The 27767-nt window shown below is 42.1% G+C and overlaps 1 protein-coding gene across 2 annotated transcripts in view; it reads left to right on the forward strand.

Annotated features, from left to right (window-relative positions):
• Positions 1–13834: 13834 nt before the first annotated feature.
• VAPA (VAMP associated protein A) overlaps positions 13835–27767 on the forward strand; it is a 38521-nt gene continuing 24588 nt past the window's right edge. The window contains exon 1 of one of the 2 annotated variants that reach the window (XM_061169634.1): positions 13835–14194. In XM_061169634.1, coding sequence (XP_061025617.1) covers positions 14116–14194 — 79 coding nt within the window. In that variant the 5' untranslated portion in view covers positions 13835–14115. The remainder of the gene's footprint in view (positions 14195–27767) is intronic. The other variant, XM_061169633.1, reaches the window with a different exon arrangement.

Below are 27767 nucleotides of genomic sequence, written 5' to 3' on the forward strand. Positions count from 1 at the left end.
AGCAGGGCCACGGGGGGAGGGGGAGGAGGGAAGAGGTGCTGGACAGACTAGCATGTCTGCTGCAGGGGACGGCGATGACGTTGGACACACTGCCTTGGACCAAGGGCTACACCAAGAATGTGGTCAGCATCAATCAATTCCCGTGAAAAACCCAACCTGATAAGAAGATGCCATGCACTTACCCAGTGCCTTTCAAACGCCCCTTCTCATTTCATTGTAATCCAGTCTGATTTCCTTAAGTCTGTATCTATAGGACTTAGAAATCAATATACTTCGTGCCTTATTCAAATGACAAATTATCTTATGGTAACACTTGAGTTTCGCTAAAGATGGCACACGGAATATGAATCCAAAGACAGCATGAAACACTTAGCAACTAGATACTCAGAAAGATGCAAAGGATATGAACAAGGTAAGACAGTTTTGGGGTTTAAGTGATGCTTTAGAAATTTATTTTTCTGTAAGTATGAGCAATTTGATTTCATAGTGGGGATCTATACAGACTGTTCCTTGGATGCTCAACACGTTTGTCTTTTTAAGGCAGAAATGTTCAAATAAATTATACTTAGCAAATATGGAAAAGATGTGGTATATTGTTGCTTAGAGAATTCCATTGTGATTTGGGGCAAGGGAACTGTGAAATGGTACATTCTATGGAGATAGAAGTTAACTAAAAAACAAAATAAACCAAAAAGTGCAAGGAGAAGATGGCTGCAAATTCTGAAATAATAGTGACCCTTTAATCAGGAGATCCTTTAACACCCACGGTGAAAAGTGTCAACCAGGGCAGCAATGACAAACACTGGGGTCAGCATAGCATGGAGCCAGATAAAGCTTCACGGTTTAGGAAAATCAGGATTTTTCAAATTCTAGAATGGAAAAAAATGATTGATGTGAATATGAAAAAATGGAAAGCCGTACACATGAAGTTAAGGTTGGTAAAAGGGCAGTGATTGAAACAGAAGAAGGTGAATTGTGAAAACTGAAAGAAAATGTGATCATTCTATCGCCTATTGATAGGAAGTGTAGTGCTTTTATGCTCACATGTTGAGTCATCTTCTTTTAGGTTAAGATGGCGACTTCAAGCAAGAGTGAGACCTGGCGTGGGAAGCTCGGAGAGGACCAGGGTCGTTCTGGCATCGAAGGTGTCTGTGGACTTGATTGCTGCTTTCACTAAGCACCCCGGGGGTCTCTGGCCTTCGGAGACCACTTACTGGTGGGGCTTGAGGCGGGTGGACAGAAGGGCTGCTTCTCTCTCCCTGCCCCTTGGTCTTTGAAAGGCAAAGCTAAATGCAGGTCTAATGACTCATAGATCAATATCTTTCAGGGACATTAGGACAACTTGGAGGAAGTCACCAGTCAGCTAATGATTCTCAGTGTAGAAATGGCAGAAGAGGCTAGCCGCCTCCCAGAGACGGCTTTAAAGAAGGTTTCCTTTAAATCATGCCAGTTAACAAGGGCCAGGCTATAGTGTGTTGTCATGCTCTCACGGACAAACGAATGACTGGAACTGGAGCAGCCTCTCAGTGAAACGATTCAACATTTGTGGATTTGGGTGAGCTCCTCCCCGTGTTCATCCCCTTAAATAATTTGATCTCTCCCTCTGAGGGCGAAATCACTCGTATGATAAAGATGATTACTTTCAAATAATCTCTGCTTTTGCATCTGAGGTTTTTAAAAAAGCATTTACAAAGCCAAATTATAATCCCACTTTATTTTGGATTGCTATGTTCATATATGTCTATAGATGTAAAAATGCTAAAATAAAATCGGTAGTTGTATACGTTGCATACCAGCTGCCATCGTTTCTCCTCTTCAAGCCCCATCTATGGTACCGATTCTTTCCTTGTGTGCTTTAAAAAGAAAGGGGCGGGCTTCCCTGGTGGCGCAGTGGTTGAAAGTCTGCCTGCTAATGCAGGGGACACGGGTTCGAGCCCTGGTCTGGGAAGATCCCACATGCCGCGGAGCAGCTGGGCCCGTGAGCCACAACTACTGAGCCTGCGCGTCTGGAGCCTGTGCTCTGCAACAAGAGAGGCCACGATAGTGAGAGGCCCGCGCACCGCGATGAAGAGTGGCCCCCACTTGCCGCAACTAGAGAAAGCCCTCGCACAGAAACGAAGACCCAACGCAGCCAAAAATAAATAAATAAATAATTAAAAAAAAAAAAAAAAATGAAAGGGGCCAAGATTTATTATGTGTGGTTCAGACACTAAACATGTTTACAGTTGATATTCAGGTTGAAGGCAGAAAAATGGGTGCATATGCCAGAAATGAGCTCTATTCAGAATTGACAGAGAAACTGTTTTGAATGAGGTGAATATTCGGAAACCACAGGCCGTCCTCTGGGAAAACTGTTTACAGGTACATGGGACACCAAAAACTCCTCTGTTTCTAATTAAAATTAATAAATTGATTTCTAATTCTCAGAATTCTTCTCTACCTCATTGACTTGTTTAAATGTGAGATCTTGATAACCCTTGTTTATCCTCTTGGATGGAGATTCGATGCCTTTCCAACAATTCAAGTGAAACATATCCAAACGTCCGCTCTCCAGGAGGGAAGAGTTGAGCTGACCAGCAGGGGCATGGAGAGTTCCTGAAGGTCAAGGGCAAGCAGAGGTCTCTCTCATCCCAGGCAGCAGAGGACGCCAACAAGCTGAAAATGAAGCGGTGAAGATGAGACCCAAGAAACTGGGAGGGGACTGCAGAAGTTTCTGAAGCCATAAGGGTGATCTGTGGGTGAAAAAGTCAGAACCTGGTTACCGGACATGGGAACAAGATGCGCTCAGGGAAGATGACGGGGCAAGGGGTGGGAAGTAGAGGAGGTTGTCACCTGGGACAACCAGGGATGAGTGGGGCACAGGTATGGTGCAGAGGTGGGTCACCCTGGTTTCAAGGGCCGGAGTCAGGATGGACAAGATCTTGGCATTTGAGTGCTGCCCTGGCTATTGCACTTACACTTACGATTTCTTAAGTAGATCATGGGGCTACACCAGAAATCTGAAATTGTATTGCTTATGAAAATTTGAGAAACTGGATGGCTGTAACTAGATTATGTTTACCAATCTCACTCTAAATTAAGTAATAGGATGGGTGGCCAAAAAGTCCATCTGAAATACAAGATGTTTAATCCTGTAATGGGGTTTGCTGTCCCTTGATTAAAGACAAAACATAGTTTACTAATGTGTAGGGAAAAAGAATGAGCTTTGGGGTCTGAGTCTGCCTTGGGCATCCTATGTACTTCAACTTTTGATCATTTTCAACCTTATTATTTAAAGAAAAGAGAGACACCTGGATATGTATAATAATCACTGGCAAATTTACACATAATTTAGGTAAATACTATTTTTCACTATGCCTCAGTTATTTTTTTAAGGGAATTAGAAGCAGGGAAATAATTTTCACATTATGTAAAACAATCTGTTGATTGAATGTCTTTTATATTTTCAATTAGTGGTAATTATATTGTCACCTCTTCATGTTATTACATTTCTCTACATTGGGTTATTTGTCAGAGACGATTTTAACCAAATTCGTAAGTTGATGTGAAGTTTATTAGTACCAACTCTAGTGGACTGAATGGTGGCTCCAAAGACATTAGGTCCCAACCCCAGGAACCTGTAAATGTTACCTTATTTGGAAAAAGAGTCTTTGCAGATGCGATTAAGTTAAGAATATTGAAATGAAGAGATAACCCTGGATTATCTGGGTGAACCCTAAAGGCCTTCACAGTGGCCTTATGCGAGAGAGGTAAAAGAAGACTCAACACACACAAACACACACACACACACACACACACACACATAGACAGAGGAGAAGGCCATGTGAAGATGGTGGCAGAGATTGGAGTGATGGGGCCCCAAGGCAAGGACTGCCAGCAGCCACCGGAAGTTGAAAGAATTAAAGAACAGGTTCTCCTCTAGAATCTCCAGAGGGAGTGCAGCCCTGCCCACACCTTGATTTTGGACTTCTGGCCTCCAGAGCTCGGGGAGAATAAACATCTGTTGTTTCAAGCAACACTTAGTGGTAATTTGTTACTGCAGCCACAGGAAACTAATACACTAATGAATAAAATATTTTTGCAAAAGATGCATAAACATAAAATAGCAATGATAGGTCGGTGTTAGGATACACTTAAGGGCAATGTATATGTAATAAGCATTTCTAATATGATGTTTTCTTTAATGGCCTTAGAAGTTTGTATTCTGTCCAGTGATGAGAATATTATTCACACACATATTTTAATTTTCTCAATCATCATAGGATCAGGTAGCATGGACATGTTCGTTATTTTTTTCATAATCTATAAACCATTGCATGCAAAAAACAATTGTGTGTTTTACTGTATTTCTCTTTCTTTACACCAGTTTTCTGAACAAAGAGGCTGGTCAATATCCCGGATCACACGTGAAAGATGACCTATGAATATTTTTTTTTGACAAGGAGATTTTAAGGTTTTTTAAAAATTAATTTTATTCAAGTATAGTTGATTTAGAATGTATTAGTTTCTGCTGTACAGCAAAGTGATTCATTTATATATATATATATATATATATATGTATATATATTCTTTTCCATTATGGTTTACCACAGAATACCGAATATAGTTCCCTGTGCTATACAGTAGGACACTGTTATTTATCCATCGTATATATAATAGTTTGCATCTGCTAATCCCAAACTCCCAACACTTCCCTCCCTCACCTCCCCTCCCCCTTGGCAACAACACATTTGTTCTCTATGTCTGAGAGTCTGTTTCGTAGATAAGTTCATTTGTGTCATATTTTAGATTCCACATATAAGTGATATCATATGGAGTTTGTCTTTCTCTGTCTGACTTACTTCACTTAGTATGATAATCTCTAGGTCCATCCATGTTGCTGCAAATGACATTATTTTATTCTTTTTTATGGCTGAGTGGTGTTCCATTGTATATATGTACCACATCTACTTTATCCATTCGGAAAGATGACCTATAAGTGTTCATTAACACATTCATTGGAAGGCAAACAAAGCTATAGGAAAATAGGAGATTGCAAGGTGGTGTTCGAACAGAAGGCATTTCTAGGACTTCACCCTGGATGGGTGAAAGGGTACGTGCGGGAACAGAGGAGCAGTTAGCCGAGGGGAGCTGCCCCAATAAAAAGCCACATTCCTGTGCTCAGTTCAGAATCCACTGGTAGAAGAGATGGCTAAGTCCCCAGGAGGAAGGAAAGAAACACTGTGCGATTCCCTCAGGACTGCCCAGAGGGACCTCTGGCCATTGACTCGGGTCACTATACAATGGGGAGAAGGAGGTACCCAGACTTTTCTAGGGTTGTTGGGCCAGTCTCAGCTGACATGGATACCGGAGATCTGAAATGCCACCTGTGTGTGCCCCTCAGCCTTTCCTCACCTCAGAGTCCTGGCTAAAGGGTGCCTTACAGTTGGCCCCTTACAGCCACACATCCACCTGACAGTCATTTTCTTGGGCCCTGAGTGTGTAATTGGCATCTCATGGTTTCATAAAAGAGAATGTACAATCAGGGACAAAGCATCATTTACTACACTGCTAACATGCAGTAATTTATATGTAAATATAAATTCTGGAATTTATGTACTCATTTCCACGATTACTAGGTCGTCTGGGCAGGCACAGTCTAATTTCACCTTAATGTATTTCTTCTGAAACTGAACCAAACTAGTAAGATGCATGAGTGATAAACCACACTTTATCCAGGCTGTACTTTATATGGAACTATAGAAACTTAAAAGACGATCCATTCACATTAAAATCCATAGCTCGCATCTGAATTGTGATTTCACTTCCATTCTTTAGCTTGACAGTTCTTCAAAATTCATGATTCTATTGATCTTCGGCCAGATTAAAAATAGGAATAAGTATATCCCATTTGTCACGTGTTCGTTTTATTTGTCTGAGCTTGTCAAATCACCTGGGCCAGGACAAAGGGGAAGAAGCAGCCTGGTTGACGGCTCAGCCTGCTTGCTGACTCTCGCTTGTCCTGAAGGTGAAACCGGCCAGAGCAGGGGATGGATGCTGCAGTGGAGCCCAGATGTGTGTGTCACTTGTCTTTGCCAGCAGGCTCCAGCCCTGGGGGTCAGTCACTTAAAGGGAGGTGGGGGGAAGTAAACAGCGTGTGAAAAAGATAAGCCATGCGTGTGTGTTTTCAAGGGTTCCAGTAGGTTTTTAAAATCACATCTGTAAGGAAGTAAAATCTCGTGAACCACTGAGGCTAGGATAAATTAAATTTCTCAGAGCCTTTTTTAAAAAATTGAAATATAGTTGATTTACAATGTTGTGTTAATTTCTGCTGTACAGCAAAGTGATTCAGTTATACATATATATACATTCTTTTTAAAAATATTCTTTTCCATTATGGTTTACCATAGAATATTGAATATAGCTCCCTGTGCTATAGAGTAGGATCTTGTTTATCCATTCTATATATAATAGTTTGCATCTGTCTCAGAGCCTTTTAATTCCAAAGAAATCCTCCATCTGAGGAAGCAGCTCAGTGAGTTTCCGTGATATAGCCATGTAATTGCATCGGAATAAAATTAAATCTACATACTTGGCTTCAACTACTAATAAACATATAGCAAATAGACAATGGCTAGAGCCATGGTACCAAGTAAAGTGCTAAGGACATTTACAGTGCTGGATGTTTCCTCTATCACGTTGTGCTATGAACTTGGTGTACATGTTTCATGGTATAAACTCTCCAGGTGAGTGAGTCCATGGGGGTCAGGGGGGTCCGGCCATACCTCCAGACTGACTTGAATGAACGGTGACTCTAGGGTTCCCACCCACCTCGCAGGTGCTCTGGTTGTGGTGAGCGAACTCATCACATCCATGTTTAGAATGAACTTTTCAGGTTCCTGATTGGTGACTGCTCAGGCCCCGCTAGGCTGGGTTTGTACTTAATCCTGGGGTCAGCCAGCCTTCATTCGGGCTATAGGCGTAAACCACTCTTTGAGGACTACAGGTCCTTATTTATATCTGCATTAAAAGGTGACCCCCCAAACGCATTCATATTCCTATTTTTCAATCTCATGACTAGGAACTTAATATGCTGATGAGATATAGTCCAGACTTAGGCGACAGCACGAAGTTCAACGGGAGAACTAAAGAGAATTCCTTTGGGAGTAACTCTTTGCCAGATTGTGCTATTGAGTCTCCAGTGGTGACAGTTCAATTTTTTTGATTATTTTCTTTAGATGAAGTTATGATTCTAGTTATCCCAAGCTATATAACCTCTAAAAAGGGAGCCAAAAATGGACATTCATGCCTGCCCAAGAATGAGCAATTATGAAGTTAATAACAGCAATGGTGACATGTACTGGGCACTTACGAGTGCCAGGTACTGTGCTCAACCATTTACAAGTATCACCTCATTTAATTTTCACAACAACCCTGGGAGGTAACTAGTTGTATTATCCCCTTAGAAGTGAAAGGCCAGGAATTGAACCCGGATTGGAGTGAGCCTAAGCTCAGATCCCCAATATTGTTTAAAATGGCCAGGAAAAGTGAGGTAAAAAGAGCCCTTGAGGCAGAAGGATACAGCCAGAGCACTGTTACAGATGGAAATGATTAACCATGTGTGCTAAACAAAACCAATGCTTTTATTCTTTTATTTTATTGGGGTAAAATATGCCTAACATGAAAATTACCATTTTAACCGTTTTTAAGTGCACAGTTCAGTGGCATTAAGTACATTCACATTGCTGTGCACCCGTCACCATCATCACCTTCAGAACTTTCTTCACCTTCTCAAATGAAACCCTGCACCCATTAAACACTAACTCCCCCTCCCCCTCCCCCAGCCCCTGGCCACCACCATCCTACTTTCTGTCTCTATGAATTTGACTACTTTAGATCCCTCATATATTACAGTAAATGGAATCATACAGTATTTGCTTTTTTTTTTTTTTTTTTTCTTTTTTGGCCACACGGCTTGTGGGATCTTAGTTTCCCGACCAGGGACTGAACCCCGGCCCTCAGCAGTGAAAGTGCCGAGTCCTAACCACTGGACTGCCAGGGATTCCCAAGAATCATACAGTATTTGTTCTTTTGTGTCTGGCCTCTTTCACTTAGCATAATGTCTTCAAGATTCATTTGCATTGTAGCATGTGTTAGAATTTCCTTTTCAAAGCTGAGTAATATTCTGTTGTATGTATATACCATATTTTGCTTACCCATGCTTCCAACTTTTTTGTTCTTAAGAAAAAACAAAAACGTTTTAGGAAAATAAATTAAACGTTCTAGTAGAAAATCTTAGAAAAGTGTGTGTATGTGTGTTTACCTGGCCATAAAAAAATGCCATGATCTTGAAATGGTCAGATATATTTGAAGCACTTCCTAACTCTCCCAGAGTTAATTTTTTTCAGCTCCTTCTCCTAACGCACGTCACGCATTGGATGATGCTTGCTTAAGTCCATTTAGACCATCAACCTCTTCAGTACTGAAATTAAGTATTGGTTTCCTTTGTGTCTGCCCGAGCCTGTGCGATAGAGCACTTTGTCCCAAACAAGACATCAAGTAACAATTGGAATAAATGAATACAAAGAAACCAAGGCCCATTATTTTCAGAAAACCCTAGAAAACTCTCTTCTGTTTATGAAGTATCTCATTAAGAAGATAACATTTGGTTGTGGATTTAAATGTCTAACAACTTATATAAACGTATGACTGATATTTCAAAGGCGATATCAAATTGTGGGATCTATCATATAACAATCATTTAGTAAAAGCTTACTATTTGCCAAGCACCATGCTGAACACTTTGTACTCATAAGCAATATTAAATATAAGTTGGACTGTTGCCATTTTATAGATAAGGTCATGAGTTTAATTGCATAACAGGGCAAAAAGTGATGAAGCCTGGATTCCAGTCTGCTGATGAACAAACGTGTGCTCTCCACCCGCTGTGTACTCCAGGTTTTGATAGGTTCAGAGACTAGAAGGGGTCAGATAAGGTCAGATGTGGATTTATTGTTCATAGGCATCCTTGGATTTCTTCTTGGTTGGTTTCCTTTAGGAATAACTGTATTTGTGGGAGAAAACACATTATTAACTGCAAAGAATTTGGTGCTTTACAGGTGCTCTGATCTTTGTAATCTAGAGAAAGAAAATGGAATAAGCAGGAAGAGAAGGTGCATTCAATGAACAAGGATGGATTTAGGAAAGTGTACAATTTTGGAGACCAAAACTATTGACCCAAACAATCCAAGGATACTTATACACGCCCCTTCTTCAGTTGCTGGTGTGAAGAGCGTCTAGCACTTGGTGAGGCTAGAGGAGATGGACACTCTCATAAGTTCCTGATGGAAGTGGGAACGGCTGCAACCCTTTGGATAAAATGTGTGCAATATATATCGAAATAGGAAATAGCCTTGATCTAGTGGTCCCATCACTGGGCATCTCCCTGAAGAAATAAAAGCATCCTATGATAAGAATGCGTGTATAAGGACGTTTATTGCAGTGTTGTTTGTTGTGATAAAAGCCTAGATCAATTTACACGTTCATCAACAAGGGAACAAATGGTACCATAGTAGGGTAATCTATTCTATGGATTCAGCTATTAAAAGACTGAGTTAGATCTTTGCCAATTGACCTGATCAGATATCCATAATATACTGTCAGGTGAATAAAGCAACTGCATATGGTTTTACATATTTTACAAGAATTCTTACGAAAAAACGCAAAAGCCAAATAGCTATGTTTTCGTAAGTATGGATAAAGTTGGGGAGTGGTACACAACCGAGGCAGTTAGCATTGGTCACTCCAAGTGGAGTGGAAATTGGGAGGTACAGGAGGAAACTTTTTATTCATATGCCTTTGGGTGGTGTCACTTGTTACAATAATCACACATTGCTTTTACAGAATAACAGATTAATTGAGAAAACATTCTTCAAATTATTTTTCATAAACAAAGATTATTCATCTTATAGTTTTAACTGCTTTACATAGTCACACAAAGAAAAAGTCCCGGGATAAGTTTTTTTCTAACTCTTCTTCCAGCCTTGATTTTATCTGGTGAAGCTTCCACCTGCCTTCTCTTGGAATCTCTATTTCTCAGGGAAGTCTGACAAATATGCTACAACAAGCACCCCCATCGTACCACACTTCCATGAGCACTGCACCCCTGTGATGCTTCCCGACCTCCTGCATGTTTCAGGTGGTTGTCACTCTCTACCATATCTATGTGTTTTAGAAAGAGCCCATGGTGTGCAGTGACTGTGTTTCCTTCCCGTTGTAGCCCCAGCGTCCCCCTTTTACTCCGTGGGGTGGATGGCTTCCCGTCCTCACCTTACAGGACCGCTGAGCAGATTGCTACACCACTGACCTCCTTCTTGGTCCGCTCCTGGCTTCCCTGATGCCTCCCTCTCCGCAGCCCTCTATTATCACAGGCAGGAAGCAACGCAACAGGGGGAATTAGGTGCTTACACAGTCTGGGGTGGGGAGGAGGGGCGGGATTTCCAGGAATGACTCCCAGGGCCAGACTGAGCCGCCCCACAGGGCAGCTGCTCCCTCCAATGCTGCACGTCCTACCTCTGACCCAGGGATCTGGAAGCTGCTCTCAAGCAGGAGCCGCTGCTCCTGCTGACCCTGCAACAACTTACCGCCTCTGGATACAGGAAGCTAGTGACTGGGTGCTGGAACGCTGCTGCAGAAAGCTTCCAGGTTCCCGGCTGCCTCGGCAGAAAACAGACAGGGGCAGAAAGCCGGCCTCCGTCTCACTTTCAAATATCCCAGGAGTGTAACTCACTGGTCGAACTTATTCCAAGAACAGAGTCCTACTTGCAAAGGAGCTATTTCACGTTTGTCTCTCTTGCTTGGATGTAAGCTTATAAGGGCAGAGACCATGTTTACTGGCTCACCACTGAATCACCCACATGCCGGGCACAGCAATCATTTAACATTTAACATTGATAAGGTAACAGTGCTGGAACAAGGCACTATTCTAAGCTCTTTGTGTGTATTAACTCATTTAATTCTCACAACAAACCTCGGTTGTAGGTTTCGTTATCCTTCCCAATTTACAAATGTAGAACAGGCACAGAGAGGTGAAGTAAGTTGCTATGACCACACAGCAGAAAATGGTGCTTGAACCCAGCCTGTACTCTGTATCCTTCTGCCTGAATGTCTGCTGAAGGTACGCTCATTTAAATGTTTACTGAGTTGAATTACGCAGAGGATTGATCATAAACAAATTCATAATTATAGACCACCTCTAGAGTAAAGGTTAACATATTTAACTACGGAGAAGAAGGTAGTTGTACTTTGTTACCATTTATACTGGAAATTGGTGTGGTTTTATTATTATTATTATTATTATTGCCAAATGCACAAGAGATAATCTGTGCAAAGGTGAAAATTATTGATGATTCAAGTAGATTGAAGTAATATTCAAGGACTTTGTACCTCTTAGACTCACGAAAACTTGGGAGTTAGAGAAATATGCTTGAGTATATTTTTTACTAATACCTTATTAAGGGATCTTTATGTAGCCACATTAATCAATGTAAAAAGAGCAATGAACATTGGGCCCCTGTTTCTCCATTCCAAACAATAGATGTCAATTACATTTAAAATTGTTGCCTTAATAACTTCTGGGTGTCATTTTTCGTGGCTTTGGGAAGAGCAAAAATGCACAGAGTAGAAAATTGGGCTACTTCCCTTCCCCACCTCCCTCCCCCCTCTATTTACTGACATAAGATGCTCTCACCTGTGTTTTCATTTCCATATTTAACAACAAAAGTAACACTTGCTAATTGTTATAAGGTTGTCCTGAGTAGCTGTGTTGTTTGTAAAGTTCTTGGAACTGTTAGAAGAAAGGTATTAATACCAAAGCACAAACCACTTAAATAGTGTGCTATTGAATGAGGGTATGCTGTGCTCTAAAATAGTAATAGGCGAATTATTCCAAAGAAGTTTCATGTATTCTTAGACCACCAGATCTGTAGATTCTTATAGGTTTAGACTCTATACCATTTTTGAAGCGATACTGTGAAGAGAAAAAGTGAAATGGGCAGAGGTTTCTGAATGATATAGACGTGGAAACTGGAATACATCCAATTTCGGCTTCCTCCTGAACTCACGGGGAACACGCCGACATTGCCCCACAGGGGAGAGACTGGCAAAGCCCTCAGCATGCTGGGCCTGCTAACTGGGGTTCCCAGTTAGCTTGCTGGGAAGCCAAGTGTCCATCTGGCCGTGGAGGAGCCAGTCCAGCCAGGCTAACTTGCCCATGGATAAGAGTTCTTAGGCAAGTAAAAAAAAAGAAAGAAAAGAAAAAAGGAGTTTGTGACAGCTTTAGGGTTGTCTGTTCACGACTAAACATACGTGGGAGCAAATCCCTTGAAGGGATTGTCAACCTAAACTTTTTTTTTTTAACCTTAAGGCCTCTTTTGGTAAACATAGAATTTGTGTATTCTTTAATGAGAACTGAAATTTTAAGATAATTTTGTGAATAAAAGGAACTCAAAGGAGACGTAAATTTAGAATAAGCTTTTCAAACTATTTAATAACCGCTCCCATCCTCCGAGGTTTTCCATTGCTCTCCTTTGGCACAGTCTGGTACAAATGCTAGGTTGGCTGTTCTGAGAGCTATTCCCAGTTGGGCTCCGATGGCTGGACTGCTGTGAGAACGTAGACTTTGTGCCCGCGCCTAGGCCATGGTTCCATTTGTCTCATTTGTTTTCTAGACCCACTGGGCTGCTCCTTCATGGCAGCAGCATCAATTTGTCCTTTGTTTCGTGGTGCTTCCTAGGGATTTGAATTTGAGCAGCACTGTAACGGTTTAGTTACGGCACATTCATCTTTTTCATGTTCTTGTCCCCGATTACCCTGGCAATCCGTTAAAGATTGGTCAGCAACTTTGCTGTTGGGATTTTTCTCCTTGGACTCAGTTTACTACAGGCTACCGTAAATGCTGCAGATGGAATTCGTTGCCAACATGCGAACGTGACACTGTTTTGGTTTGGGCTTATCATTATCAATCAAGACTGAAGAACAGATACGGCAACAAACGTTGTAGATTTTGACTTTTATTTCCAGTTTGATAACGTGTGCCTCGTCAGATCCCCAACGACGCGTCTGCTTCTTAAAGGAGGCGTGTTTCCTCTTCGGCTTTTGCATTACTGGAGAGAATTCAGGAAGGAGGAGAGCTTGGACTGGAGAGCCACAGAATTTAATTCTACCGACGGAGGGATGGGTAGAATTAGGGAGCACGCTGACAGATCCACGCATGTTTTCCACAGGGCATCTTCTATATTTCTAACCAGGTGAACCTCGGGTCAGTCTCCAGAAGCTGTTTTTCTTTTTTAGCGCAAACGAGACACCCTCTGGCAACCAACATGAGTGTTGGCGCGCCCCACCCCTGCCTCCAACCGACCCTTCTCCTTCCCGCCCGTCCACAGCCGCTACTACAACTCCCAGCAAACACCGCGCAGCGCCGCAGGGGGACCAGCTCCGGCGGCGGCCCCCGCCCCGCGCGGAGCATGCTGGGAGTTGTAGTCAACAAAAGCCTGACCACTCCTCCTTCTGCTATTAGGCATTCCCGCTTGGGAGATGGTAATTCGCTGCCGTAGCGGGTTCTCCAGTCTCGCAACCCTAACTGCGGCTAAACGGGACCGAGGATTGCGCCTTTCCGCCCCGCCGTGCGCGCCGCATCGGTGCCCCAGAGCTGAGCTCCGCCCCGTCGACACCCGCTCCCTTGACAGCTGGGCTGGGCTCGGAGCGCGGCGGGCCGGGGACGCGCAGGCGCAGCAGCCGGCCGCGCGGGGCGGCGTGGAGGGCGGGCCGGGAGCGAGGCCTCGCAGCCGCCGGGGCGCGCACGTATGCACGCAGAGGCGTCACGTGGGGCGCCGAGGATCGCAGTGCGCGTGGCCGCGGCGGCTGGTGTGGGGTTGAGTCAGTTGTGAGACCCGGAGCTGCGGACGGGCGGGCGGCCCAGCGAGCCGGCGACAGAGCGGCGGGCGTCGGGTTCGGGAGCCGAGCGCTGGCCCCGCGTCAAGTCGGGCCGAGCCGCGCCGCAGTCGCCGCCGCCGCCGCCGCCCCCCGCCCGCAGCCAGCGACCCGCCGCGGGCGCGCCCCCGCTCTGCGCTGTCTCCGATGGCGTCCGCCTCCGGGGCCATGGCGAAGCACGAGCAGATCCTGGTCCTCGACCCGCCCACAGACCTCAAATTCAAAGGTGGGCAGGGGCGGCCGGCGGGAGGGGCGGACTGGCGGGCGGGGGGTGGCGGCCGCGCCCGGTGGGCCCCCTCCCCCGCCGCCCGCGCTCGGCCCCGCCCGCGGGGGTGCGCGCTCCCTTGCCTCCTCCCGCCCCGCGCGCCCGCCGCCATCTTGCGGCGCGCGGGCGCCTCGCTGCGGCGGCGGCCTCGTCCTTGGCCCGCGGGCCGGGGCGGGGTCCGGACGTGGGCGGCGGGGCGGGAGGCCGGGCGCGGGCCGGGGCTCTGCGTCAGCGGGGACAGGCGGCCGGACGTCCTCCGCGCCGGGCGACACCTGCGCCGGGGCGACACCTGCACGTGGACTCCGAGGGCTGCGGGGCCCGAGGGAGCGCCTCGGGCGGGTTTCTCCTGGGGATGCTGAGGGTGTGCGGGGAGCCTGCGGGGAAGCGGGGTTCATCACAGCTCCCGTCACGGGAGACCGAATCCGCTTGTGCAGGAGTCCGTATCTTGTCCTTAATTCAGGGACTGTTCCGAGCACGGAGCCTGTGAGATGTATGGCCGCTCTAGTGCTTAAATCAAATCCTCGTTGCAGTCCAAGGTTGAGTCCGAAAGGAAAACAGATTGCTTTCCATAGGAAACGCTTTAAATAGCTTTAGGAGTTTTAAAATGTTGTATTCTGACGTTATGAGAGGAGTATTGTATAAAGCCTTCATTTTGGAAGCTCTAGTGCTTTTCCGAATTTCTTTGAATGGAAATGTCAGTGAGCTGCTTGTTTGGTAAGGATTCGGTTTTAAGACAACTCCACGAAATATTAATATTTTGAGAGGCGCTAAGTGCATTTTATTGTAGCAAGTTTATGTGCGCGGCATGATTTTACATAGTTTTAGGCGAAAGGAAAATAAAAACTTTTGGGGAATCATGAATATAATGATTCAGATAATACCTAACTCAAATAGCTATTATCTTAGGGTGGAGGAATTTAATAACCTTTATGGTGTGTGGTTCTTCCGAGAACTTTAGTATTTTGCTTTTATTTTTTGGGAGGCCGAGTTTACAGAGGAAGTTTTCTCTTCTGGTTAACCTGTGTGTGTTGCCATAAGGGACTTGGATGCCGTTAAAACTAGTTTTAGGTCAGGAAATGTTCGCAGAGTTTGACGCTTTCTGCTTAGAGAAGTTGTAATGTTTCCATAGTAAGAGACTAGTAATAGCGAAGAGGCAAGTTAAAAAAACAACCAAAAATCCTACACAGTGACTTGCCAAATAGTTAACTCATTTCAGGTATTGAAGATTTACTAGCTATGATGATAGAACAGGTTCTTGTGTTATGGATGAAAGTAGTTCACAGGGCCTATTAAAGTTTGGACATAAGTTGACTTTAAAAAAAAAAGAGTTTCACTGGAAATTTTATAGGGACACACATTCACTTGGGCCATTTACTTAGCAAACACTAGTGAAAGCTTTGTGCCGGGACTTCCTTGGTGGTCCAGTGGTTAAAACTTCACCTTCCAGCGCAGGGGGTGCGGGTTCAATCTCTGGTCGGGGAGCTAGGTTTCCACATGCCTCACCGCCAAAAAACCAAAAACATAAAACAGAAGCAATATTGTAACAAATTCAATAAAGACTTTAAAAATGGTACACATCAAAAAAAAATCTTAAAAAAAAGAAGCTTTGTGCCATCTCTATATTTGATTAAGAGTATTCAACAATGAGTAATTTATTCAGCAGGTATCAGCTTACATTTGGGGATTCAGTGCTAAGCAAGGTGGAGGAAAGGTCCACAGTTAGTTTGGTTTAATGGGGTAAGCATACAATTAACAACAGTAAAATGTGCTAGGTTTTATCTCAGCCCTTGAAGAACTCCTAGATGGAAAAGACATATAGATGCTGTAACAGAGGCAAAACAAGTATGAGGAAAGAAACCCCTTCTTCCTTCCTCCCCGCTTGCTTTAGGAAGCAGCTTGCTTTCAAGTGGGGAAGGGGGAGGGCTGGTCAAGGGAATGGTTTGCTCCTTTACTGATGTGAGAGAAGGTTGGCTTGTACTTAAATACCCAGTGGGTTGCTGTGTGCTTTGGTCTAAAAGTGGGATAATGGGGAGTATTGGGAAAGAGGAGGGGTAGGATGAATTGGGAGGTGTCATTTGAACTTCTTAATAAAAGTTATTCTTTTAGTCAAAGGTAAATAGATTGCTCTGATAGAAGGCTCTCTGTATTCCGAAGAGCAGTTCAACAGTAAGTGAGGAGACTCAGAATCAGCAATCTCTTTATGCTTCATTTGATGGTGGTATAAAAAGTCATTTAACTTTACCGTGAATTACCCGTAATTTTCAGTTTAAGTAAAAGTCTATTAAAGGATAGTTTTGCAAAATGTCACCTGCTGGTAGGTTTATTTGAATTAGTTTGACTTTACATTTGATTAAGATGGTTTCTGCAAGAGTGAGTCATTTAATCATTCTGAGATTGGGTGGTGAATTTTTCTGTTATATGCATAACAAAGTCATCTTGATACGAATTATCATCACTTTGCACAATTGTGGAGAAGCAGATAGCAGTTTAATAGATTTTCTACATACCTCAGTATTTTATTGAAGTTTATTGTTTTCTACAATTGTTTATATGAAAATACTTTTAGAATGATGTCATGAATTCTAAAGTAGTTCTTCTGTTGCATTAGTAACGAAAAAGAGGTAGATATTTTCAAATTCTGTTTTTTAAGCCCTGGCAGTAATTTGACCTAGAATTCAGATTTGAAATTTGGTATTACATGTGAGAGACTTTTTTGGGGGGGGGGTCCTTAAAATGTTTATTTACTATTATAAAATTTCTTCCTTTGTATTATACAACATTTTATTTTTCCAGCCTGTTAGTAATTCTGGAGGAGAGTTTGGAGAAGAAAGTTTAGAAAATGCTAAAATAAATTGTGAATGTATTCTTCCTCCTAATGATCAGAGAAAGAGGAAAATAGACCAAAACCATTGTATTGAAGGTGGCCCATAACAGTAACATCAGTAAAGAAAACTAAGCTCTCTGAGTGACGAGGGACCTGCAGTGTGTCAGCCAAAGCATCTTTGAATAGCAGCACATGACGATGAAGAGGCCTGAGTGAGGATGGGGAATACTTCTCCTCTTGGTGGGTATTTGGCACATTTTTAGGTATTTCAGATCATTCCTGTTTCACAGTGGCTACATCAAATCCCTGGGGTGATTCCGCCCCCCCCCCCAAATAGGACATGGTTGTCTTATTACTCCGTTCCTTAACAGTTTTCAAGGAGCTGTCGACTGCCCACCAGATAAAAGCCTAAGTCTTAGTGTGACATACAAGCCCTTCTGTGATGTGCTGTCTCCTCTTGTTACACCTGTTCGTCGGCACACGTCCACACTTTCTTCCCTGAGAAAGAAAAACCCTTCTCATATTTAAGCTTATTTGTTCTGTTATTTTTGCTGGTTAAGGTAAAAGTCTTTCATGACTCAGACCATGTTCCATCAGATATTTTCTCAGTCATGTTTTCAACCACTGGCTTCTTTCTTTAAACATAAAAATGCATTTGAGTCTTTCATTTTAAAAACAAATAAGCCAACAAAGTACTTCCTTGACTCCCAGCTCCTTGTGGTACTTGCCCCTCCTGTGCTTCATTTCCTTTGCAGTCAGACTTCTTGGAAGAGTAGTTCATGTTCCCCGTCTCCCTGTTCCTCTCCTCCTGTCCACTGTCCTCCCTGCTTCCTGATCGCTGCTGCAGTGACCACTGCCACTTTCTCTCTGCCTTGACCTCTCTTGGCACTTGCCATTATTGACAGTTCGTCTTTTTAAAAACTCGATTCTTTTGCCTTCTGTGACACAGTTGTCTTCTGGTTTTCTTTTTTGCTCTTTACTGTCTCATTTGTGACCTTTTTCTTAAATGCTCATGTGTCTGAGATTCTGACTTGGTTTCAACTTTATCTCACTCTGAACTTCCCTTGTTCAGGCTTCCTTGTTTTGAGGGCTTCTCTTTCCCCTCCTTGCTCTCTTTTTGCACACATTGGTACACTCCCAAATCTGTGTTGAATTCAGACTTAAAATCACCTTTGGAATACATACTAATTACTTATTGACATTTGGATTTGAATGTTGCTCAGACATCTCAAACTCCGCATATCCCAGACTGGTTTTTTACATTGATGTTAAGGGGGAGAACGGTACAGGTGTGGAGGTAGTGGAGTGATGTCATATTTGTAGTTAAGGAAACACACTTCTGGTAGCAATATGGAGTAATATGGGAGGGAGAGATGAATTAGGCAGCTGCTGCTGTCCACGCAAGAGGTGACCGCTTGTGGGGTGGTGTTGGAGATGCAAAAAGTTAAAGACCGTCAAGCTGGTGAGACCCGGGGGTCTCTTAGGTGTGTGCACTGGGAGAGTGTGTCTTGAAGGCTCTGATTTCTGGCTTACACACCTGGAGAGAGGGGAGAACAAGCCCTGGCTGTCTCATGAGAACGGGTGCGTTTTACCCAGGGGGAGTGGGAGAGGAAGGTCCTCATCTCCTTGGACAGGTTAGCTACATTTAGGTCCTTTCAGGGTTGTCACGAGGAGGTGAATCGTAGGCCTTTGGTGGTACTGGCGTGTTACTTGGGAGAGCTCTGGGCTTGGCTCATTCCCTCCAGCCTATCGTCTACGCGGATGCTAGAAAGAACTACCCTTTGAAAAGTGCACACCTGATACCGTTGCTCCCTGGGTTGAAGAACCTGCACCATTTTCCCAGTATGCACTTGACAAAACTCCACATCCACCGCCTGCCTCTTCATTTCTCTTCTGCCGTAGCTTGGTTATATGAAACCATCTCTCTAGATGCTTTCAGCTGTTGCAAGCCTCTCCAGGTGCTCTTTTCAGAGTGTTGTCCTCTGTCCTGTCAGGCAGGCTTTCTCCACTTCAAGAGCCCCTTCCTCTTGTGCTGTCTTTGATTTTCCCAGGCCACTTGGTCACTGCCTTCTTCATGCCACTATCCGAGCTTGTGCGTATCTGCAGTTACAGCACTCACCATTGTATAGTATTTATGTTTACGTACTTTTCTCTCACAATCTGTACTGTAAAGTACTTGAGGATATGCTCATTTATTTTTATGTCCATAATAACAAGATCTGGCATGGGATGATTGTCCAGTGAGTGTTGATTGCACTGATAAGACTCAGATGATTTCTCCTGTAATTCATGTTTTCTGTCTTGGATCTCTTTTCAGTAGGGTTTTTCATCTGCCTTTGTAGGTACTTGTGTTTTCAGAGTTTTGTAGTTACAGAAAAGGGTATTTTGTTAAGAGCTGACTAACGATAGATACATTGTTCATTCTTTATGCTTCACCTTTCTCATTTGTTAAGTGAGAAGTGGGACTGGGTGATTTCTTGGGTGGTGGTCGGGCTGTCAGGGTTTGTGAATGTATATGACAGTTGAGTGCAAAAGGAAGACACAATTTTTCCCTGCAAAAAAACACAGTTTTTCTCTTTACATATGTAAATGATTGGGAGACCTTGATTGAGTTAAGTTCTGCAAAGTTTGGTATTTTGTGATTATTAGTGTTGGTAATTTTGTTGTTGGTTTACTGTACTAGTTACCTGTTAGATTTCCTTTAAGACCTTCCTTAACCATGCAGAGATGGTCTGTGAAGAGAGTTTGTTAGCAAGGACCCTTTTATTTTCTCAGAGGCTCTTCCTGACTCTCTTTTTCTTGTTGCTTTTCTATCTTGATTGACCGACCCTTCAATGAACTCCTGTCTTTCAGAGGAGATAGTGGTTAATATAGGATGGATCCTACTTTCCTTCATTAAAAGTTGGTTTAAAAGAAAATTACATGTTCGCCAGTTTATTAAACTTTACAGACCACAAAATGTAATATCATTTTGTATAACTACTAAAGAAAAATTCTTGTTAAAAAAAGAATTAAATGCAAGAGGGGGTTATTTTTGCAAATGCTTGTTTACTGGGTTTATTATAACTGAAATGTGACTCAAATTACTCTGTTTAAAATTTCTTATGAAAACTTTCAAACATTTATAAAAACCTCTATACACTTAACGAAAGCTCTATACTCTTAAATTTAATAATTTCATATATACTTAAGTTTAATGATTATTAGTATTTTACTGTGTTTTTTTGGGGGGGTGGGGTTACCGCAGTATTTTAAACAAATTCTGGCTGTTAGCATCTCAAGCTTAAATATCTGAGCTTGCATTTCTAATAAACAAAAAAGGGTAATTTTCTTTGCAGAATCATGACACCATTGTCACTTAATAAAACCAAAAATAATTCTTCAATAATTTGATATTTCGTCTGTTGAAATCTTCCCAATTACAGTCCTGGTTTTTAGTTGGTTTGTTCAGTCTGTGCATTGCATGTGGCTGTTGTATCCAGGTCGTCTTAATCTTAACAGTGCCTCCACCACTTCCTTTTTATCATGCCATTTACTTGTTGAAAAGACCAGGTCGTTGTCCAGTGGAATGTCCCATATTGATATTTCTGGTATGTAGTTCCTGTAAATTTGGAGTTGGATTTAAGGGCTTGAAGATTCAGGTTTCAGTGTTTTTTTGGTAAAAATACTGCATAGATAGAATTGTGTCACATCAGGTGTGGATAACGTCTGGTTGTCCAACTTGTAGTGATGTTAAGTTGATTGGTGATGACCGCCTTATCCCTCCCTTGAAAAGTTGCATAAGTATGAGTGCATTTATGGTAATATGTGTGAGGGAAAAGATCAGAAAGAAAATAACGTTAGCAGTCATTAGCTCTACTTTAGGATGCTTTTGTTTTTACGTTTTTACTTTTCTGTGTTTTCCAAGATTTTTGCAATGAACATTCAGTGCCTTTAATGGTAAGAGAAAAAAATTATTTTGTTATTAGACTCAGTACTTTGAGAGGTTATATCAAAAGTCTCGTTTGTCCTACCTGTAATACTTTGTTTTATTTTTTATTAATAACTTAAGCCTTTTATACAGGCTGAAGTCTTTTTTTTTTTTTAATAATAAAGCAGTTATATAAGGTCAATAGAAAACAAGTCTGTAACTATACCGTAGCAGTTCAGAAATCAAGGTATATAAAGACAAGTAGAAAATCATGTTTGTTTGAAAGCAAATCTAATTTATAACTAACTGTACATACATCTGTTAAGTTTCATTGGGCTCTTACTGTTAGGATCCATTGGTGGTCTCTTGTGAGAGCGTGGTAGATTAGTTTGGGGTATTTATTTCTCAGAGAATGGGCCCTGCCCATAGACTGTATTAGAGGCAAGTAGGTCTAAGCAGCGTGTAAGTTCACAGGATCCCTCTTTGTCCAGACAGTGCTGAGGGTTCAGTGGTGGGCACCTCGCCCAAGGCCAGCCAATATAGACATACTGATGATTGGCTAGTCACAATGTTGAAGCCTCCTCTTTAAACACGATAGGTTTTAGACTTTTAAGGTCACAGGGACTTGGAGACAGTGGCTGATTTGGGCCATGTCAAGCAGAAGTAGCCAGTTGAGAGAGAACAGGGAGAGGAAAGCAGGCAAGAGAGGTCTTGTGGTTCCAGTATCAGTTTCTCTTGAATGCAGCCTTTTGTGAGGCCAGCTGTACCTCATGTCTTGTGTCACTGAGATTGCTTTCATCTTTATAATCAACGTTTAAGTATGATTTTATTCTTCATAATAAAATTCCTTGCTTAAATCAAATTAGACTTCAACATTTATGAGACTGTGTTCAACTTTATGACTGTGACACATATTTCACTTTATAAAAATAACGTCAACTAATGTCTTAAATTTTTATAAATACCATTTTTGATGCCGTGTCATTAATATACCATAGTTTTTTTTAAATTTATTTTTTTTAATTTTATTTTATTTTTGGCTGCATTGGGTCTTCATTGCTGCGCACCGGCTTTCTTTAGTTGCGGCGAGCAGGGGCTACTCTTTGTTGCGGTGCACGGGCTTCTCATTGCGGTGGCTTCTCTTTGTTGTGGCACATGGGCTCTAGGCACGCGGGCTGCAGTAGTTGTGGCACGTGGGCTCAGTAGTTGTGGCTCGCGGGTTCTAGAGCACAGGCTCAGTAGTTGTGGCGCAGAGGCTTAGTTCCGCGGCATGTGGGATCTTCCCGGACCAGGGATCGAATCCGTGTCCCCTGCATTGGCAGGCGGATTCTTAACCGCTGTGCCACCAGGGAAGTCCCAATATACCATAGTTAGCTTAGCTACTATTCTCTGGCATTTGGGGAGTTCTCTAGGATAGTTACCTTGAACATTTGGTACTGTTTTCAAAATTCAGGTTTAAATGAATGAGATGTTTAGTTACTTACGTTTCAGCTTTTAAAGGATGTGATTGGATTCAGTGGCCATTTTAAAAAATAGTTATGTTAAAGAATTGTTAATATGAGAGAGCTTTAAAGTACTAGTTTGTAATATAAATTGACAGATTTCTTATGGGCCTACATTTTGACAGCCTTTTATTTTGTAGCTGTACACTTCCATATATACTCATCCATATATATTTACACGTGTGTGTGTTTGTATATATACATACATATTTTTATTTTGGTACTTGGATGATCTGACATGAATTGGAGTAACTGCTGTACCTTTAAAGGTATAGAGCACCTTTACATCATGGAGTGTGTTTTCTGTTTGTTTTCTCTGTGAACAGGTTTTACTTTTATAGCTTATAGGGGAAGATGAATCCCTTGGTTTTGTTTTCTAAGTACTGTTCCCACTGCCAAAAATCTCAGTAACAGCATCTTCAAAAGATAGCTTTTTCTGAATCTTTTCCAGTCCCCACCCCCCCCCACTTTAAAAATAAAAGATTTTATGAACAAATTAAGGTAATATGAATTCACGTATAAAAGTCCCTTCTGATTATAAAATCAATGCTTAATGTAGAAAGTTGAAAAAGCATAGAACAGTATAAAGCAAATAAAAAGTACTCAATCCTACCACCTATAAATAACCAGTTTCTTTTTTAAAAAATTATTTATTTATTTATTTTGGCTGCGCCAGGTCTTAGTTGCGGCATACAGACTTCTTAGTTGTGGCATGTGAACTCTTAGTTGCGGCATGCATGCGGGATCTAGTTCCCTGACCAGAGGTCAAACCCAGGCCCCCCTGCATTGGGAGCACAGAGTCTTACCACTGGACCACCAGGGAAGTCCCTAAATAATCACTGTTAACAGTTGATTATTTTTTCTGTGTATGACTCTTTTATATCCTATATTTTTTAGTTAATATTATTGTGATAATTTTCCTATGTTATAAGTATTTTGCTTCTAATCTAACAGGAGCTTTAGATCTGTAAATGGTGCTAAAAACATTTATTTCAGGTTCTCCCGAAGATATCCATTTCTCTTTTATTCTTTCCCATCCTGCCTACCTAGATTTTAAAGAATAATCTAAACTCTTCAGATATGGAACACTTTTGTTTTAACAAAGGTGTTAATTTAAGCATATTTAATGTTTAATCCTGAGTGCAAGCATGAAAAAAATTTTTTTTTATGTGTGTGTACATCTTATTTTTCTCTAGAAAGTTACACCGGGGAAGGACATAAGATTTATATAAAAATGTTACAAATCAAAATGTTTCATTTCTGTGTGAAGACAATGTTGTTTATTCTCTCCCACTTGTTTTCAGGATTGTGTCACAAAGATTGTTTAGGTCAGAGTGAGCAGTCTGTGCATCAGAAGGTCAGAAAAAGTACTTCTAAAATGTTTAGTAGCTTTATACAAAATGTCAGTGAGGCTGTGATCATCTAGGATTGAATTACCGGCCATGTTACCATGGAGTAGTAGGTGTTTTCTAATTAAGGCAGTAAGTAAAGTTGTTCATAAATGTCACATACTTTGAGGGCTGAGAGGAGTCTTAGAGATGGTTTTGTGTACTGAGCTAGAGTGGAGGGTTAGACTGTGCTGGAGAAGTGACATGATTTGCTCAAGGTCAGTCCCCTTGTTGATGGTGTTAGATTGTGAGCCTCTAACTCAGCACACTGCATTATGCTTTTTACAAAAGTCAGTACGTACACCATCAATAGCAGACCGCCCCCCCCCCCGCCCGTGCCCCCGCCGCCCCCGCCCCCCCACCCCCCGCAGGAAGGTGATGGATGAGTATTTAACTTTGTGCTCAGAACACTGCTGCATTAACTGAAGGTGCTGAAAAGGAAAGAAAAGACATGGTTCCTGCCTGTTGGTTACTTTTAGCTATAACTTTAAGCCCCTAGAGTGGGAAAACTTTTTTTTTTTAAATAACGACACACTACTATGTTAAGTGGATTTTGGACATTTTTTCATGATACATTTTGAAATTCTTTGTTGATTATGTAATGTGGATAAACAAGGGCAGTGAAGCGGTTTAAGAAATCAAAGCTTTTCTTAAATAGTAGAAGATTTAAATAAAATAGGCAAGTTTGGCTTTTGTATTAATCTCAGGGTCCATACTTTTGTAAGGTTAATGAAAGCTTATAAAAAGACATGTTTAGTGCTTTAATAACTAAACCATCTTGAATAGAAATGACTCATTTTGTTTCCCGGAAAGTGGTCTTCTGTTTATTTTTACACTAATGTTTGTACAATAATATTTATTCAGTACCTACTATGCCAGGGATTGTCCAGCTGGGGATACAGCTGCAAATAGAACAGAGACCCAGTCTTCATGGAGCTTACATTCGCTCAAGTCTGAGATTTCAGTGTGTTTGGGAAAAAAATACAGTAAATAAATTAAGGTAACTTCATCTTTAAAATTTGTAATGAAGATGTTTTAGGGCTTTCTTTGATGTAAAACATAAAAACTGTTTTCTTGGTGTTTGATACTTGTTTCCAGAAATATTCATCCTGTGGAACCAAGGAAAATACAATAAAATATCCAATAAAAATCTTTTTCTTATATTACTGATTTGACTACAGTTTCATGCTTTAACGCTGCAGAAATCCGCCTGGAATGGCTTATGAATTAGGAAATAAATAGAGCTTAGGTATTTGCATAAAATACATAGAGAATTTATGAGAATTCAGGCTCTGGAGGCAGACCTGACTTCCCACTTCCATGGCTTTGTGCTTGTCTGACCTTGGACAAGTATTCTAACTTCTGACTCAGAGTTGACTCATCTGTAAAATGAGGATAAGTAATAAAAGTATCAGCCTCATAGGCTTGTTATTAGGGTTAGTGACATTCACGCAAAGTTCTTGATACATGGTGAGTGTCCAATAAAGGCTAGATTGTAAAAACTTCTGTTATCACTATCTTTACTATTACTGCTGCTGCCATGCTACTATTACTGTGGGAGTTCTTAGTAGATGTTCTGTATACTGTACAGCATATAATTCAGATGTGTGATTAAGTTAACGTAGCAAGACATATTCAGCAACATAACCCTTTGTTACTGGAAAGCTGTTTAATCAGTGATGCAGCCGTTAATTTGCTAACACCTGTGGAAACATTGAAGTAGTCATCACTGAATTCACTACAGCTACATTATTTATATATTTGAGCTGAGCATCCAGCCTGCCTCATTAGGATTTTTACCTATTCTGTTTCAGTACAGATAGGATGGAGGAGTGAAAATGTCATGCTGGGGTAAATGATTTATGAATACCTAGAGTCATAGCAGAACGTACATACTTCTGATATTTTTTGTTGTTATTGCATGTTGATTAAGAACAATCCATGTGATTGCTCAGCCATACTCAGGTAAGGCCGGTGTGCATTACTCCAGTTCATTCAGGGATGAGCCGGTTTCTTCTCAGGGAGCTTATAGTTAGTGGGTGATTTAAGACGTACATAAATAATAAAGTGAGACGTGCGGGGAGAGAGGTAGGGACACTGTGCTATGGTAGTTGTATGGTCACCCTTGTTTCTCCTCAGAGATGCATGCTTTGGTTCATTGCACTTTCTGTTGTTATCCTTCCGAGGTCACTAACTCAATCTGTACCCCGTAGCCAAGAACTCAGAGCTTGTCCAGAACCGGAGAGTCTGAAAGGTGAGCCTGCTTCAGTGTTACGGGTGCTGTAGAAGACATGGGACTCCTGGGTTTAGAGACAAAGGATGTTATTCTCAGGGCACTGCAGGCAGCAACTTCATAGTTGTGTTGGTTTCCTTTGCCCCTCAAATTCCATGGGGGCAACACAAAGGGGTTCAGTGCAGGTGGGTGCTGCCCACCTGGTGGGTTTGCGTCATAGCTGAGAAACCTTGAGTCTAGGGCCCCTGAATCTTTTGTGATGGGCTGCACAGAAACCTGCCTGACCTTTTTCCAGAAGAGGACCTGAGCATTATCACACTGGACAGTAAACAAACCTGCCCTCTCCTCAAGAGGGAGATGCTGACAGTCAGATGCAAGACTGTTCACTATGTAGTAGATCCTTGAAAAGACAGTCTGTATGAAAGCCTCCAGGGCCTCAACTGGCAAAAGGTGCAGAAATGCTAGAGACCCATGGAGACTCGTCTCCCAACAGACCTCTGGGTTGCTGGTCTAAACGATGCTACGGAGTTCATGAGTTAACATTCGTGCACATAGCCTGTTTATTCTTGAGCTGCATCCCAGAGGCCTTTTCTATTTCTTAAATGCTCCATGCTATATTCAGGACCACTTATCCTGAAATAAAATTTGATTTTCTTCTTAGTAAGCAGATACTGTTGAACTCAAGTTGATATACATGCTGAGGTGTTTAGGAGTCTTCAGTTACTTTGGAATGCATCAAAATGGGATGGATGGATGGCCAGAGATGGCTAGGTAGATTGATAGGTCTCAAAGTAAGTAACAGCAAAGTGTTAATTGTAGAGTCTAGGTTATGGGTGTATAATCATAATTGTTCACTGTTCAATTTCTTTGAAGTTTTTCAAAATGCGGGGGGAAAAGCCAAGTGCTCTCTCCCCTTATTTCCCCCAAGTCAGTTTTCTTTGCAACTAAACAAAGCCTGGCATTTCAAGAAAACTTTAACGGCAGTTTACATCAAAATAGGTATATATGATAACCATTTAAGAAATGGTTTAGTCAGAGTGGTTCTACTTTTAGCTGTTTTTAGCTTAATTGTGTTCCTTTTTAAGAGTGGGAGGTTTGGAGAACTATTTAAAAGGAAATCATTGCTCTAAATTTTTTTTTATGACATTATTTTTTTTTTTAATTTATTTTTTATTTATTTATTTTTGGCTGCATTGGGTGTTCGTTGCTGTGCGCTTTCTCTAGTTGCGGCGAACGGGGGCTGCTGTTCGTTGTGGTGCGTGGGCTTCTCATTATGGTGGCTTCTCTTGTTGCAGAGCACGGGCTCTAGGCATGCGGGTTTCAGTAGTTTGGCACGCGGGCTCACTAGCTGTGGCTCGCGGGCTCTAGAGCGCAGACTCAGTAGTTGTGGCGCACAGGCTTAGTTGCCCTGCGGCATGTGGGATCTTCCTGGACCAGGGCTCGAACCTGTGTCCCCTGCATTGGCAGGCGGATTCTTAACCACGTCGCCACCAGGGAAGTCCTGCTCTAAATTTTAGGTATACAGCGTTTCATGCCGGAAATATATTTTTAGGTAAAGGAGTCAGGCTAGTCTCACTTAGGACATCCTTCTGGGTGCTGCCCTAAACTTTTCCTACATTTTTGAAGTTTGAGGTTCCAAGTTTTTTCCAAACTTTTTAACACAGGGACCATATTTAT

Source organism: Eubalaena glacialis, chromosome 15, assembly GCF_028564815.1.
Source record: "Eubalaena glacialis isolate mEubGla1 chromosome 15, mEubGla1.1.hap2.+ XY, whole genome shotgun sequence".
Taxonomy (NCBI): Eukaryota; Metazoa; Chordata; class Mammalia; order Artiodactyla; family Balaenidae; genus Eubalaena; species Eubalaena glacialis.